This window comes from Mastacembelus armatus, chromosome 20 (genome assembly GCF_900324485.2).
Source record: "Mastacembelus armatus chromosome 20, fMasArm1.2, whole genome shotgun sequence".
Lineage (NCBI taxonomy): Eukaryota > Metazoa > Chordata > Actinopteri > Synbranchiformes > Mastacembelidae > Mastacembelus > Mastacembelus armatus.
In genome coordinates, this window is record NC_046652.1 from 13,699,797 (window position 1) to 13,715,784 (window position 15,988).

The following is a 15,988-nucleotide window of genomic DNA, read 5'->3' on the forward strand; positions in this document are numbered from 1 at the left end:
CTGTTTTTCTAACGTAGTTTCAGCAGCTTAATTCAGAAAAGGAATTTTGAAGTTTCACAGAAAAAAATATTTTACACACACACACTGAAAATATGCCCAATGACGTCATTACACCAAACAAAAATCAGCATGCATTATTGCGCCTAAAATGTTTTAATAGGAAAAAAAATATGTATAAACAGCAAAGTGTGTGTCCCTCTTTAAATCAGCAAATATACAAGGATGAAGGCAAGAAGCCATTATGATTAAGAGCCCGACCGATATGGTTTTTTTGGGGCCGATGCATATATTATAGTACAGTACCAGTCAGGAGTTTGGATACACTTGCACAGGAAATGGCATTTTAATTCGTGTGTCCAAACTTTGAAGATGACTGGTGCTGTATATAGAATACAGTATACATAAACAGAATAAAATTAACGCATTTTAAACGCACATTAAAAAATGTTAATATCTCCGACATATCTGCGGCATATTGGCCGATACTGATATATCTGCGGTAGACTCATAATGGCCGATACTGATATATCTGCGATAGACTCATATTGGCCGATAAAATCGGCAAAACAATATATCGGTTGGTCGTTACATCCTGAGAAATTAAGCATTTTTGTAAAGAGAAAAACATGGTAATATCCTCAGAGCTGTAACTAGACAGAAAGATGATGGAAACTGATGAACTCTTGAGGCACAAATTAATTTGTTTTTATTTGAAAAGCCATTTTTGTTACATTTCAGTGCATGTTAAAAGGTTATTTGCAGCCCTACCCCTGGTAGCTCCATTCCACATCGTAATTTTGACATCTTGAATGTTCCTTAATGGACTTCATAAACTACATTTACAGTACCATTTGTGATTGAGAACCCAGTCTCGTCAGCTTGATGTGAAAATGTAATTCATTTAATTCAAAAAAAGAAAAAAAAACAATATTACCTGAGTGTTATTTGTGCATAAAGGATTTATAAAGTTACATTTGACGATTCATTTCTGTTCTCCTGTTGCTGTCTCTGACTTACGTTGGAAGTGGCTTCCGTACATGCCTATGGCAACATGAGATTTTCTTGCCAGTGTGGTTGAGGATTTTTTGAAGATGCCTAACTTTGTTATCCAAAGAAGGAGATTAATGGCAGATTGTGGCATGAAGATAAATGTTAGAATAAAAAAGAATAGATATTTTGTCAGCCTTCAATGTTTTTGCCTCATCTGTTGTGAATTTCAAAGGTATAATTCATTTGGGGGTAGCAGTACATGGTGCAAACAGAAAATTCCCATTTTGACTGTTTACAAGTTTTTACTTAGCAACTTAGTGATTGGCCACACAGACAAACACAAAACATTTGGATATACAACAGTTCTGCATGCAATTTGAATGTACAGCTCTGTTTTGGGCTCCAGAAAGAGTCTGGCTCTTCATCTGCTAAATGCGCTACCTTGTTCACCAGCAAGTTGCAAACCATGTCCGTTTGCAGCTCATCATGCTGACCTGGTACTGTCAGGTTGGTTTATATGAAAATGTTTCAGAAGTTTAAATGAATACAAAAATCAAGGGAAGTGTCCTGTCTCTGCTGTCCGTAACAGAATTTATTACTCAGCTGTGAACCCAACTACAGTGTACTGTATCAAGACTTATGCTGCATGTACAATTCCAGTTTACAACTTGTTTAGAATCAGATGTGACAATTACTATCTGAAAACATCAAAAGTAAAAGCACTCTGCAAACAAGCATCAGAAAAAATAGATTTGTTCAAAACCACTCTTGTTCCCAGTGTAAACAGGACTGTAGTTGTATATCAGTGCTTTGCTCTCCGCCTCCTCAGATTCAAATCTGTGAAAGTTCTTCCTGGCTATAGGGAGACAAAACAATGCCAAGATTACAAAAAGAGTGTCATGTTGCCTAGTTAGCATATCAAAAATATCTCTATGTTCATACCTTCACTGACAAAGAATTCAGCCATGTAGAAGGTAGTCTTGACAGCTGACCGAGAGTGTGGAATAAAAGGCTTCGTCCATTCAAATGCATTTTTCTCTGGATGCCACTGTGTCCCATAAATTGGGTAATCATATGCTACCAAGAAGCAATGAAAGAGGAATTATTTATTTGAACAGTTCATTTCAGTGTCCTTTTTTGTTTTTTTGCTGTGAGCACATACTGCTAATAGGTTGCTGCATTATATTCACCTTCTACTGTTGACACAAACTCTGTTTTTCCATCTGTATTTGTGGAGAGAACTTTGTAAAACTTCTTTAGTTCGTCATTTGTGTTGTAGGACTGAAAGAAAGAAAGTGTTTTCTTACAATGCGCCCAATTTAATTATGCAGTTTTCTCCTTTAGGCTTTCTGCACTAAAATAATAAAGAAAAGTCATTTGACATGTTTGCAATGCAAAAAAACTAAATAAATTAATACAATAAAATATTATAACAGTAATAATACATACATAATAATAAAAAAATCAGTAATGTTTTTAATTGACTGTAGGGTTCTTTACTACTTGCTGTTGTTAATGTTGGTGAATGAAGTTAAGAAAATAGTGGTAACAAATCACTTACCAACAATGCCAAACTCCACCTGTGAGAAATTTCTGTCAGTGGTTCAGAAGCCAGATCTTTCATAAGCTCAGCTGGAAACCCTTTAAACATCCTGCTGTCTTTGATTTCTTGAAATGAATCATAACAATAAACAAATATATAATTACATAAGATATTTTAAGCAACAGGGCTAACTTTTTTTTTTGATACAACTTGAAACAAAGTGATCTGTGGAAAGAGAAAATTAAAAAGCAGATAATACTGTGTTCGGTAGAGAAAAATCTGTCTAAAGTTTTACAGGGCTAACATTACAATGAAAAAACTTATTGTAAACAATTCTGGAGGTCATTATAATCTTAATATGCTGCTAATTGGCGGTTCTTCTATTTAGACAAAATCATACCATCAGTGAAGTTCAGAGGCAATGACCCTCCCCTTGTATTGGTATATGACAATACTGTGTTTCCACTCGTCAAAGAGGTTAGCTGTTCAAATCCAAGACATGTGCCCCACACAGGGAAATAGTCGCCTTTCTTGTTTGCCTGAAAAAAATCACAGAAATTTGTTAATAAACAGCGTAACCCAGTATCAACACTGTCAAATGTACTTAACACCAGTTTACATATTTACCTGTATAGCAAGTTCATACAATATTTTTGCAGCCCTTTGATAACCAGATGAGATAATGCTGACACCCCCACCTGGGTAAAGCATCCTGTCAACAAAGAAACAGCCCACAGGAACCCACTTAAATGATGAAAATAAAAATACATACAAAAGTTGGACAAAATAATTGAGAACTTTAAAGTACAATTCTTGTGGTATTCTGCACAATCCCTTTAAGGAAAAGTTGTGATATTGTTTTATAAAATTAGACTTGACTTCAGACATGTTGATTTAAGATGTTTTGTGAATTTCCACATTATATGATTGTGTTTATAACCGATGCAGCAAATATTCAGTTAGTGCTCTTATATACTAATCACTAATTGTTATTTAAAGTATGCCTCAGTTATTTAGTCTTTTTTTTTTTTGTAATTAAGATTTGCAGGCCGGTGGCTGAGTGGTTAGTGTTGCCTCACAGCAAGAAGGTCCTGGGTTCGCAACACGGCCTTTGCATGTGTTCTCCCTGTGCTTGTGTGGGTTTTCTCCAGGTCCTCTGGTTTCCTCCCACAGTCCAAAAACATGTATGTCAGGTTGATTGGTGACTCTAAATTGCCCATAGGAGTGAGTGTGAGTGTGTGAGGTTGTTTGTCTCTATGTGGCCCTGTGATGGACTGGGGACCTGTCCAGGGTGTACCCCTGCCTTTCACCCAAAGAGAGCTGGGACAGGCTCCAGCAGATCCCTGGGACCCTGGTTAGGAATAAGTGGGTATAGATGATGGATGGATGGATGGATGGATGGATGGATGGATGGATGGATGGATGGATGTGCAGGGAGTGCGACACTGCCGTGACGCCACCAAGCACAGAAACATCCGCACCACCTCGTAGGACCACTGTGTTCACCTTGCTAAAGACTATAAAAATGGAAAATGGGGGTTTCATGTTTGCGTTGGACCCGGTCACTCATGACTCCACTAGTGATGTTTCTTTACTCTTCAAAAAGTTTCTCTTGTAAAACAACAACAAAATGAAAAATGCCATTTGAAAACACTTCCAATGAATCATAATTCTCATCTTTGAGAGGTAGTGTGGCATCTTCACCACATCGTGTGATAAGCCACAATCCACTTTATTCATTTTTGATTTTTTTTTTATTTTCAAACAGTTTTGTTTTTACTGGAGAAACAATACTATGGATATAACCAAACCTCTGAGCAACTATATATCTGGGTAACCACCAACAGGACTTAGCCTTTAACCTTTCTAGGGGACTTTCCACTTCAATTTACTACATTACTTGACTTTACGATGTTTATAACTGATGTAGCAGCAGCAACTCTCTCCGACTTTTCCTGCAGCTAATACATTTATGTATTAGTTATAAACTTAAAATTCAGTTATAAACATCGTAAAGTCAAGTAATGTAGTAAAGTGAAGACCTTATTGACATATGCCAAACATATAAAAGTTAGATGGGAAAATTGAGCAGTGGCTACTAACATTAAGTACTGTATTAAGAGCTCAGCCTTGACAACAACTGCAGTGCTACATGTATTTATTTTTTACCACTGCAGTACACTGGGTTTAGGAGCATTTTGGCGTATATATTTTTAAAATTTAAAAGCCCACAAAGCATGTTGACTACATTTCCACACATTTACCCATTAATGGCGTTGAAAAGAGCTGTATACTCCTCCACTGTCTGGTTTATCCTGGATATGAATGAAAAAGAGAGGCAAAGAGTTTCCATTTAGTGGGTGTTACCTATTCTCTTCTGACAGAATAACTACGAACCTAAGACTAAGACAACAACAACAACAACAACAACAACAGACTCACATGACAGGAACAACCCTCGCTCCTGCTGACTCCAGAAACTTGACGTATGAGGCAGCGATGTACGTTGATCGGTTTGGTTTAGGTGAATTAACCTCTTGGGCCAGTACACCTTTGGAGCCAACACACAGCCAAATTAACCAGTACCTCCGTCTGCTGTAATGCTATTGCTTCCCAAACAAAACATAAGCATTGATAACACGGGGGTTCGCTTTTGCCCTCCTGTGTGTCCAACCCGTAAGTTCGCTTCTCTTAATGTCGCAGCACGTAACTTCATAAAATACTTACCAATAATGGGTCCGTCATTTGTCTTGGCTGAAGAGTAGCGCGACAGACAAGAAAGACAAATGCAAAACAATAAAATCATTTCTATAAAGGGAAACAATACTGGAGCCTGGCTGAATGCACGCATTTTACGTGGTCGCTTTTAACACTTCCGGTATACCCTTTTCACAATAAAAGCATCAAGCTTGACCTCAAAACGACCTTTCTGCTTTTCACTATAAGTAAACAATTAACCCAAAGCGTATTATATGTAGTATCTTCTGTGAAGTTGTTTTTTATTATTAATTTGTTTAATTAATTTGACCCATATCAGTGTATCATTAGTTGAGCAAATCCTGAGCTCAATCTTTTATTTCTCTAACAATACATTATGAAAATAATATTTTTTAAAAACTCTTCAAAAACACTAAAAACATTTTGGGCATGTGAAGGATGTTATGCTACATACAGTACATACAGTACATACATGCAATACATTTTTTAAAAAGTACAGTACCTCAATCACTTTATTGTCCAAGTCACAAACAAGTCACAAAGTTTTACCCCTTATCATGTTCGACCTTTGGAAGGAAAATATGCAGCAATAGTCATAAATTTGTTGCAACACCTTTAACCTTAAGCACAAGACCAAGTCAACCATTCACTAGTCACATTCAGTACAATGACCCCCAACATGGGTGCACTTTGTTCTATGGATTCTAACGAACAAAACAATATGCGACACTCCATGTTTGAGTACACATATGAAGTAACACGACAGAAAGGTAAGGACCAGCGTACTGTACTGTATTTGTACTGTTGTTAAATATTAAGAAACTGTAGTCGCTGTGATTATTCAATCCTAAATTGATATAATTGATGATATATATTAGATATAAAATTTGTTAGACTGTATTCACATTTATCCGACGATCTTTGGTGAAATATCTGGACATATTTTGGACTAACTTTGGGACCGGATCCGGTCCCGGGGCACCTAATTAAAATTATTCAAAATTTGACTTTGCAAATGTTTTATAAAAGATTAGCTGGACCTCAAGGATACACACAAAATTAGCATGCAGTGTTACTCACCAAATGTATTATTTGTCCACAGGAAAACTCCACAAGGTACTTTAAAATTGACGGACTCATAACTGGAAACCTGAAAGGAATACAAGACCAACAACCTAAGGTTTGGTTAAGAAATATACTCAAAACACTTGAGAGATAGCAATGAACTTTTTTTAACATATTCCTTCATGGACAATAGTAGGAACAGTCAGCTTGAACTGACTGTTCCTACTGATAGTTAAAATAAATTATTGCCCCTTCATAGTCCTAAAGTTCCATTCATTTTCCTATGAAATATCAGTTTAGCATTTTGCAGGAATAATGAAGCAGAGACTCAGGGAGAATAATAAATTAAATATTTAGGCCTCTTTCATTTAGCCAAAATATTGTGTATTGATATCAGTCTTCATAGTATTAAACCACTTAAATGTAGTTCCTCTCACTCTCTGAAAGTTCCCTGATCCATATGGCAAGTTAGATTTTAACTCATTATCCAGATCATTATATGCACATTTATACATGAGTGTCTGCCCATATAGTAACAAGATCTTTCTGTTGAGAAGTCCAAAGAAGTTTGAGGTGATTTAGAAAGTAATCATTTTCAGTTTGAATCAGTCTTGTTGATTTTGTCACAATTCTTTAATTTAGCTTAAAATAGATTTTATTTTTATTTTCAGAATCAAAACATTATTAATTACTGTGTGATGCTCCTGGTGCAACATGAAATACATTGAAATTCTTAGTCTTTATCATTATAAAAGAAAATAATCAGTATTAAGGAAACCAAGAAAATAAGCCCTTCACAATAAATTGATACTGTTATTTTCACTAAGAACAAAGCCAGAAAAGATTATTAAAAGGGAAAACTTTAATAAACAAGGCACCACTATTTACACAAAAACATGTGCTCTCGTCATTGTCGTTGGAATTTATTTGCAGACATTTTTTTTTTAAGCATGACAATATTCGCCTGTTCAATTGTATCTTTACACTAGGGGAAATATTCATTTTCCAGAAATGTATAAACCTAAATAAAAACTGTACAAAAATAGAAAAGATGCAAAAAGTGAGAAGATTTCATTTGACAAACAACAAATGATAAATTACATTCTTAAATTTAATCATCTGATTTCATGTTATGTGCTGTGACGGTATAAATAAATCATTGAATTTAAATTAAATACCCTAATATGAGATAAAGCTGCTAAGGAGTGAAATCACCAAGATGTATGAAAAGCTACAACACAAACAACATGTGGATAAACATGTTGAACAAGAAAAAAAAAATGCAGTGCATCAAAAATTTATTTGGTGGCGACACTAGTTATCTGATCATCCCGTTGTTGGACAAGGGACAATTAAAGCTGTGGGACTGTCTGGCCCATGAAATATTGAGTAAACGTCCCCTAAAATTCATAACAATGGTTTTATAAACATTCCTGAAACACTGTAAAGAGAACAGGTAGCTTTTAACCTTTTACACTTCCATCACAGTCTCTCTATCATTTGTAAAAACTTTCTGTAGCCACTTGTCCCCAATCTCTACTGTGAGTCTTTTAAAGATGAAAGAGACACCTTATCCTCAGCATATCTGAATATGCAAAACAAAATATGTGTTACTCTAACTCTTATAGAGTGGGTTGAACGGCAATATACACATTTCTGTCAAGTCCACTTTTCTTAAATAAAGTTTAGTAAAGTAGTTCAGTAAATCATTACTGCATTCACCTTAAGAGAGTTGTGTTATTGTAATGAATTAATATGACACCGCTAAGAAGACCAGTAGCCTCCCCCAGGCTCTGTATTGCATTTGGCATACAGTGCATTATGTGCCACAGCACTGGAGTCAATGGAAAACTTTTTAGACTTTCCCAACACAAAGACAATGTCTTTAGGATGCAAATTTGCTTTGCAAACAATCCACAAAATGATTCCACTTCCACAGTGTAGCACTGACTTCATGTTAGCTTAGCTATACAGTATATATCTTGGCTATTGTCAAGAGTTTGTTACTCCTCTAAAAGAACAATGAGTAATGCTAGAAGAGGGAGGAGAGAAATAACTATTAATGTAGTCTGTGAAAGAAAGGGTGTTAAATGTGGTCCTGTGTTTTAACAACACAAAATGCTGCACATAGCACCAAATAATGTACTGAAAAAAAAGTCCTTTTCTAACAAAGACACTTAAAGCTTTGCTCAGTGTTTAACGCATATGGTGGTCGTCATGGGTTCTTTGGTGGAGTGATAATGGGAGAGGAGTTAAAGGTTTTTGTGTGTCTCAATGCAGAGGACAATGTACTCGTTGGAACAGCTCCGCGTCAGCTGGCCCAGGAGCAGACCTGAAGTCAAGCTGGATGACTGGCCCATTACCGACATGTGGTCTGCTTGCCATGTCTCACAATGTTTGTCCATGACTCTGAGACCTTTGCTGGTGGAGCCATGCCAAATGTTCTTATGAGGCCTGACAGAGAAAGGACAGAAAATGTCAACACTGCAGATGGATGGGCTGAGACAAAGAAACAAACAAGCAGGCAGTCAAGCAAGTTTACTGACCAGAAAGGATCAACTAAAACATCCCGGCCATCAAAGGAGTAGATGGGTAGATGGGCATTGATTGCTGCCCCATCACCGCTGAAAATGGACCGCCAATTCCAAAACATGACATCTCCCTAGAAAAAGTCATATTGGTTTAGATACAGTCAGAGCACAGAAGAATGATCATAAAATGAGCAAACTCACCCTGAGATTCGTAACTGGCAGAGTTTCCCGAAAACCAGGATAGACCACATGGACCAGGTCTTGTCTGTGGGATGAAAGGAAGGCACGGTAGTTTGGAGCCAAGCCCATTGCCTTGGCCTGCTCATAACACAGCCGGTCAGCACTGTCAAGCCCCATCATGTCACCTGAGTGTGGCTGATTTAAGGCGACCAGGTTGAGCTGCCAGGAAAGAAAGCAGTTTGACATTATTCTCACAGGATGCCAGATGAATTGTTTTTAACTGTAGGACCAATGTGCTGTTCACAATGAAAAAGTTAATTTACTGACTAAATAAATGATTATAGTTTATGCAAACGTAACTGACAGTTTCGTTTTATTTTGTAATTACACACTAAAGTAAAATACCAAAACTATAAAAAAAAAAGTCCAAGGAGAAAAAACAAACTGATCTTATTTCTTTATATAAAGAGGATACATAACATTCAAAGTCACACAATAGCTCATTTAAAAGTGTGTTACATTGTCCATTACTGATTAATACTGAAATCAAATGAGTTACTGTAAAATAAGTGTGATTTAAACTCACCCTTTCTTTAACTGAACTTATTCTTTCTTCTGTCGCTCCTGTTATCTGATACATAACTTGAGGCTAAACATAGAGAAAGTGATGTTAAATGAATGAATACTTCAATGCAATGTTCCAAAATACCTTTGTTACTAATAAAGATGAGCAATAACTACCTCATCTTGTGGTATGATGTTATTGGAGAGGTGCATCAAACTTCCAAGCTGTGCAAGCAAAACAGAATGACTCAAGACTGTCAGTCAGCTTTCAGATGTTCAGATATTTAGTAGTACACTGTCTTTGAGATGCATGTACTACAAAAACTACCAGATATATCCAAACACATTAATACTTGCCTATAAGCATTATATTTGTTACACTACATATGGTACTTGTTGTTGGTTAATAAATTAAATCAATATTGATCATTCATTAAATTTCCAAAACTAGATTATGAAACATGAAAAATGCTCTGGCACTGCTTTTCTGACCATGAAAATACTGAAGTAAATAAAAGGAAAACTAATAAAACTGTGGAGGTCTAGTCAAAATCACTACCTGTATTTCTTTCCATCCCTGGGAAACCTTGAGGAAGAGACTTCCTGTTGCTGTGACGTATGCCAGGGTTCCCTCTGCGTCCCTGAGTGTTTGAACCATCATACTCTCACGGCTTGAAAATATCTTCAGCTGAAAAACAAACGCAGAGGAGTCCAGTTATATTGTCAGAAGAAAGCTCAGTGAAATTATAGTCAGATACTCAGCAAAACACTATTAATTAGACAGTAATCATCCTAGAAATGCAGACAGGAAAACTTTGATATGTTTGACATTCAATCTTTATAATAATGATAGTTTTTATAAGACAACGACATAAAAGCTTTTATGTCGGCTAAACATAGATTGAAAACTACACTTGAAATTATAAATCAAACACAGTTTATGTGGACATCAGACACAACTTACAGATGCTGTGTTACTCGTAGATGCAGCCAGTCCAGGGGGTCCAGGTGGTCCAGGAGGTCCAGGGGGGCCAGTGATGGTTAGAGCTGCCATAACAAAAATGTCAAAACCGTTTCATAAATAAATAACAAAATAAATGAACTGGCTCCTGGATAGTAACAGTACAGTGTGTAATGAAAGATGTCTATTGTAAGACATATGTTTGAATGAAGAGTTCTACCAGAGCTGTATCTTGAAGGTAACCCAGTAGGTCCTGGAGGCCCTGGTGGCCCAGGAGGACCAACAGGGCCTGGTCTCCCATAGCCTGGGATACCAGGTGAGCCTGGCATCCCAGGTTGGCCTGGAGGACCAAGCACTGACTCTCCTTTGGGTCCCTGAAATGTGTTGGGAAGAAGTTACTGCTTGCACAAATGAACTTGCCTTCAGACAACATGGTTGTTTATCCATGGAACTCACCACTAATCCTGGTTTCCCTGGGATGCCTGGTTGCCCTGGTAACCCCGCTTCCCCTTTGTCTCCCTTCTGACCTTTAACGCCCTGGTCACCTCTTGCCCCCTGTGATTTCATGCACAGATGAAGATACGCAAAACTCACAGAACCTAAAGCCAGCATATTCCCAGAACAAGACAAAACCTTTCATTTTAAACTTACCCAGCCTTCTCTGGGAAGAAATGTTTCTAGAAAAGATGAATTAGAGGATGGAGTTATTAAAAGTAATTACAAAATGAAACCTTCAAAAATTATTATAAAAACTAGTTTAATCACAGCTCGTTGATTTAATTAAATTCTAACAAATACTGGGAAACTAAATAGAAAATACAAAATAAGTATTCTTCTGAAATTAAAATCAGTTGGTATTTATTTAGTATTTTAGTCTAATTCAGGTGTTTGGAAGAATTGATATCCTCTGATTTGATTGCAAGAAACTGGAGTGTTGACTCACTTGATGGAGCTGGCATCCCTGGAAAGCCTCTCTCTCCTTTTTCCCCTTTCATTCCTGTTTGACAGTTACCTTGGAGATAAAAATCCATAAACCAACTGCTTATCCCTGATTCATGAATGTCACAGGTGACTTTATTATAACTAAATAAATAAATAAATGCATATTGTATTAGTCAATTAATATTTTTGATTAAAACAGTTAAAGCAGACCTTTCATTTCATAATTAATGATATATTCAAAACTTTCTCCAACCTACCACTTGCCAAAGTTCCACTGAGATTAAGCTGAAATAATGGAGCAGAAACATTATCAACAGTCACTAATGATTGAAACTGAAAATCAAAGTACTGTAACTTGTCAGATTATATTGTCACTTATTATACAATCCAGTCTATAATGATATTATAACATGCAAATGGCACATGCAGATTCTCTATTAATTCGATTTTAATACTACCTCATATTGTTAAGCCTTCACCTGACATGCATCATGCAGGAACATGTTGGAACCATCCTTGAACAGTTCAGACAGATATAAGGGCAAAGCCAGAACAACATGCACTACTTCTGTACAAAGATGGAGGAGAGAAAATTGAAGGTGCATAGTCGCTGATCTGAAACACTCATGTTTGTTTGTTTGTTTGTTTGTTTGACCTTTAGGTTAGTATGGGAAAATAAACATATTCTTTAGAAGTCAAATAATTGATCTTTCTTTAAAAAAGGAACGAAAAACAGCAACAAAAACGAAATTAATTAAATAGTTAAATAAATAGAAAAAATCTCTAACACTGCTTGTAATTGAAGCTTTAATTAATCTATTGTATAATAATGTATCTATTGTATAGAGCAATATATTTGCATAGGGAGAAACTTACAGACATTTTGCAGTGTGGTCTGGGAGGGATGGGGAACACTGTCTTTTGAAAACAGAGGAGGAGAGAGGAGAGTGAACACACTGCATATAAAACACAGACATGGATGAGAAGAACTGAGTCGAAACTGTGAGATAATAAATGTGTGTTTATGTGCTTACTCCTTTGGGACAGTTGAATATTCCTGGTCGGCCTGGCGGTCCAGGAGGGCCAGGAGGTCCCTTAGAAAAGTAGATGAGAGAAGACAAGAAAACATAAAAATGGAAAGAGAAAAAAGGTGAGCTTTTTAGACAGTTCGAGGAACTAAATGAGGGGAACTTGGTGCTGTAAAATGTCTTTCAGTAAAATAAATAAATAAATAGAAAAATTTTAAAAAGCACCATCTCACTTTGTACTTTGTACACTTCATTTGCAGATTCTCAACCAGTGTCATTTGTAATTGTAGTTTTTTCAAGTGCTTTTAATTCCCAATGTTACTTACCGGAAGCCCTATAGAGTCCCCTTTCTCTCCTTTAGGTCCTATCAGACCTGGACGCCCCTACACATGTAGAAAGACATTATCCAAAAGCATTCACGTTACAACAACAATAACATGGCAAGTTAGATTGGTTTTAACTTTAACGATGCCCACAGGGAAATTTGCAAAACTGAGTAGTTTGTTGACTGAGTCAAAGCTGGATTTAATTGAACATAAAACTCATCACACAGCAGGTGTATTGAGCTTATAGCCTTGGTTGAGAAGAACAAACAACTTTTACTTAGAACAGAATTAGGAAATATATCTATTTTATATTAAATCATCTCAAAATAATAAATAAAAGAAAGGAATCAAGAAATTGCATAACATGTTAGCGTGTCTGCCCTTTCAATCTATAATTGGAAATTTTGTGTGGTTCATGGTGCTTACAGGTCTTCCAGGAAAACCAAACTCTCCTTTGGATCCTGGTGGTCCCACAGGTCCCTGTTGGGCAACAAGAAGTTATAAAAAAATCTTTTTTAACACTGATTGTTAGAAAAATGGAAGCTAGTTATATTATATTTTTCATTTGGTTGCGGATGCTTACTGAAATTCCAGGGGGTCCAGGAACACCATTATCTCCCTGCAAACAAACCAACATTGAAACCAAACATTTCTACATAGTTCCAGAGAAAAATGTTTTAGGCATTATTGATTATTATTGATCCAGAAAGACAATTGCATCGACTAAATATGCTGATGACTTCTAGTAAACATCTTAACAATCAATCAATAAATAAATAAATAAGATAAAATTGGGAAAAGTATTTAGATCTATAAAGTGGAAATTGGAACAACAAATATAACCTTGACTCCTTTGGGTCCCCTCGGACCAGGCAGATCTGACATCATAGATCCATCTGCAGCAATAAAAAATCCTGGTTCTCCCTTTTCACCCTGCATGTACAGAACATGAAAATCAACAAACAAAACGTATCTAGACAGTGAAAGCTACATGTATGTCCACAAAATTATATTAAACTGTGTGAAGACAGAAAAATAATAAAAGAGATAGCATACAACTTACTTTTAGTCCTGGAGGTCCTTGAATACCTGGCAAGCCAATATCACCCTTTGGACCCTGTGGTCCCTGAAAACATTTAGAAAAAAACCCATATCTAAATATGTTTCTTTGTCGTGACCATAAAAGGTCAAGTAAAAATGATTTCTCTACATGCTGCCTTATTGATATTTCTGTTGTGGACATAACTTCAGAAAACCTGACAGCTGACACTCCACAAACAAAGTAACAATAGCTATGTAATGATACATTTGAATTACACATTTTGTTGTATTAACATCATGATAATGTGGCTTAAAAAGGATAGTTTTATTTGATACTCACAGCAAGTCCTCGAGCTTCAAATATCCCTGAGTAATTGAAGGCACCATCTGTATCATTAAGTAAAAGCTGATAAAGAGACAGGGGAGGAGCTATTTCATTATAAACAAACAGACTTAGCATCTTCATCAGCCTGGTTACATGGTGCAGTTTGTTCAAGGTCACAGATATCCTGAAACCCAAGTTAGTCTGCCCATGTTGTCAAACATAACAATATAAAAGTAGCAGTAGTTTAAAATGTTACAGACCAAGAAACAACCCTGCTCTTGGTAGATGGTACAATGGCACCACTAGCACTAATAATGGAATGGCTTTTCTAGTCCAAATAGGTCTTTAATCAGGTGCTACATACATCATGGAGATTTAAAATGTTTCCTGGTGGTCCAGGTGGTCCTGGAGGGCCAGGAAGGCCGAGTGCATCCTGTCCAGGCTCTCCCTAAAAGACACAGTTGACATGTTAGCATCAGTAAGTATCAAAATAAAATACACTAAATATCAAATTCAGGGATCAAAATCAAAGTGGCTTATAGCTACTCAGGTTTTATATTAGATGCTAAATTTATTGACATATTGTAAACAAAACAATGGCTTTACCTTTAGTCCTGGTTCGCCTTTATCCCCCTTGGGTCCCTGTAGATAACACAGAATAACACAACAACTCTCAGTGTGTTTCACTGATATATATGTTTTACTGATATATACGATCCCTTCCTACAGGAGAGATTGTTGAACATGAGGATGTGCAGCCCTTTTCTTATTGTACACTGTGGAGGACATTGGTAATTTGTCTAAACTGTTTGTACCAATTGATACTTTAGCAAAATCCTTAACTGCTTGTCAGTCTTTTAACTGACCTCTGAACCTTTAAGTCCCTCCAGTCCTGGAAACCCTGGTGGTCCTGTAGCACCAGGCTGTCCCTGCAGAAACCATAAAGAAACATCCATCATGCTCCAAATATCACTGAATAACAGTGTGCTCCAATTCTTCAGTGGTAAAATGCATTTCCATGATTTGTATGTAATAAATTATAAATATAAACGAAGTGAGTTGAGTTCTGACTTAAAGAGAAAAGATGTGCTATTTGGTCCCACTGTGGACTACACGCAACATGAATAGAAGGAAAAGAAGTGAGTTGTCTCAGGAGATTATGGCCATTGTTTATGAGCCAATTGGTCTGTTGGATGTGGCTGCAAGAGGAAAATTGAATAAACAAAAGTATGGACGAGTCGTAGAAAGTTAACCAGTGAAAACCTCAAAATAGACACAAGCTGAAATCCAATATTGACGTACAACAGTGACACTGTCACTGACTGGCTCTGGCATTTGCTCCCTCAATATTGTTAATTCTGGCAATTTTAACTTAAAAAATAATGCAAATTCTGAGCCTTGATCGTTTAAAGAAAAAGCAGGTGTTGGATTCAGAAAAATTAAAACTTGCCTTGTCTTGCTTTTCTAACAGTGTTATTGTTATGATTGGGAGTCTATCACAGGGCTCCTTGTCAGTTAATTTCATATTTTAATTCTTGGGTAAGCAACAATATGAAGGAAATACCTACATTTATTATTAAAATCATGTACAAGAACAATATTACTGTGCAATTTCATTTTTGTAAGGAGAAAATATCAGAAGAACAGCTCGTAGAAACAAGCACGTTATCCTGGCAGGTCTTGACATTTGTAGGAAGCACATTTCTTTGTTTTCCAGAACACCTTGGCAGAAAATCCTGACAGATTTTGAGGCCGTGTCCTTTCAACTGTTTAT

General features: G+C 36.5%; 2 protein-coding genes and 1 long non-coding RNA gene across 3 annotated transcripts in view; 1 reads left to right on the top strand and 2 right to left on the bottom strand.

Annotated features, from left to right (window-relative positions):
* Window positions 1–678: 678 nt before the first annotated feature.
* On the bottom strand, window positions 679–5,406 carry ggh (gamma-glutamyl hydrolase (conjugase, folylpolygammaglutamyl hydrolase)). The gene is made up of 9 exons (XM_026291699.1): window positions 5,261–5,406; window positions 4,976–5,084; window positions 4,798–4,848; window positions 3,161–3,245; window positions 2,934–3,072; window positions 2,552–2,658; window positions 2,181–2,271; window positions 1,933–2,067; window positions 679–1,846 (listed from the first exon to the last, which is right to left on the bottom strand). Exons 1-9 carry the CDS (start codon window positions 5,382–5,384, stop codon window positions 1,728–1,730), a joined length of 960 nt encoding a protein of 319 aa, XP_026147484.1. The 5' UTR covers window positions 5,385–5,406; the 3' UTR covers window positions 679–1,727.
* Window positions 5,407–5,946: 540 nt separating this feature from the next.
* LOC113121632 (uncharacterized) lies at window positions 5,947–9,767 on the top strand. The gene is made up of 3 exons (XR_003294767.2): window positions 5,947–6,021; window positions 6,354–6,431; window positions 8,597–9,767. It is a non-coding gene; the product is annotated as an uncharacterized LOC113121632 (long non-coding RNA).
* Window positions 7,164–15,988, bottom strand: part of LOC113121631 (collagen alpha-1(XVIII) chain-like) — a 49,748-nt gene continuing 40,923 nt past the window's right edge. The window contains exons 22-44 of the mRNA XM_026292305.1: window positions 15,081–15,143; window positions 14,821–14,856; window positions 14,579–14,662; window positions 14,230–14,295; window positions 13,912–13,974; window positions 13,692–13,781; window positions 13,432–13,467; window positions 13,275–13,328; window positions 12,849–12,905; window positions 12,529–12,588; window positions 12,371–12,412; window positions 11,752–11,779; window positions 11,496–11,564; window positions 11,204–11,229; window positions 11,009–11,107; window positions 10,773–10,926; window positions 10,556–10,638; window positions 10,151–10,279; window positions 9,769–9,816; window positions 9,614–9,676; window positions 9,049–9,246; window positions 8,863–8,978; window positions 7,164–8,770 (exon numbers count right to left, since the gene is read on the bottom strand). Of these exons, the coding sequence (XP_026148090.1) occupies window positions 8,569–8,770; window positions 8,863–8,978; window positions 9,049–9,246; window positions 9,614–9,676; window positions 9,769–9,816; window positions 10,151–10,279; window positions 10,556–10,638; window positions 10,773–10,926; window positions 11,009–11,107; window positions 11,204–11,229; window positions 11,496–11,564; window positions 11,752–11,779; window positions 12,371–12,412; window positions 12,529–12,588; window positions 12,849–12,905; window positions 13,275–13,328; window positions 13,432–13,467; window positions 13,692–13,781; window positions 13,912–13,974; window positions 14,230–14,295; window positions 14,579–14,662; window positions 14,821–14,856; window positions 15,081–15,143 (1,866 nt within the window). The 3' untranslated portion in view covers window positions 7,164–8,568. The remainder of the gene's footprint in view (window positions 8,771–8,862; window positions 8,979–9,048; window positions 9,247–9,613; window positions 9,677–9,768; window positions 9,817–10,150; window positions 10,280–10,555; window positions 10,639–10,772; window positions 10,927–11,008; window positions 11,108–11,203; window positions 11,230–11,495; window positions 11,565–11,751; window positions 11,780–12,370; window positions 12,413–12,528; window positions 12,589–12,848; window positions 12,906–13,274; window positions 13,329–13,431; window positions 13,468–13,691; window positions 13,782–13,911; window positions 13,975–14,229; window positions 14,296–14,578; window positions 14,663–14,820; window positions 14,857–15,080; window positions 15,144–15,988) is intronic.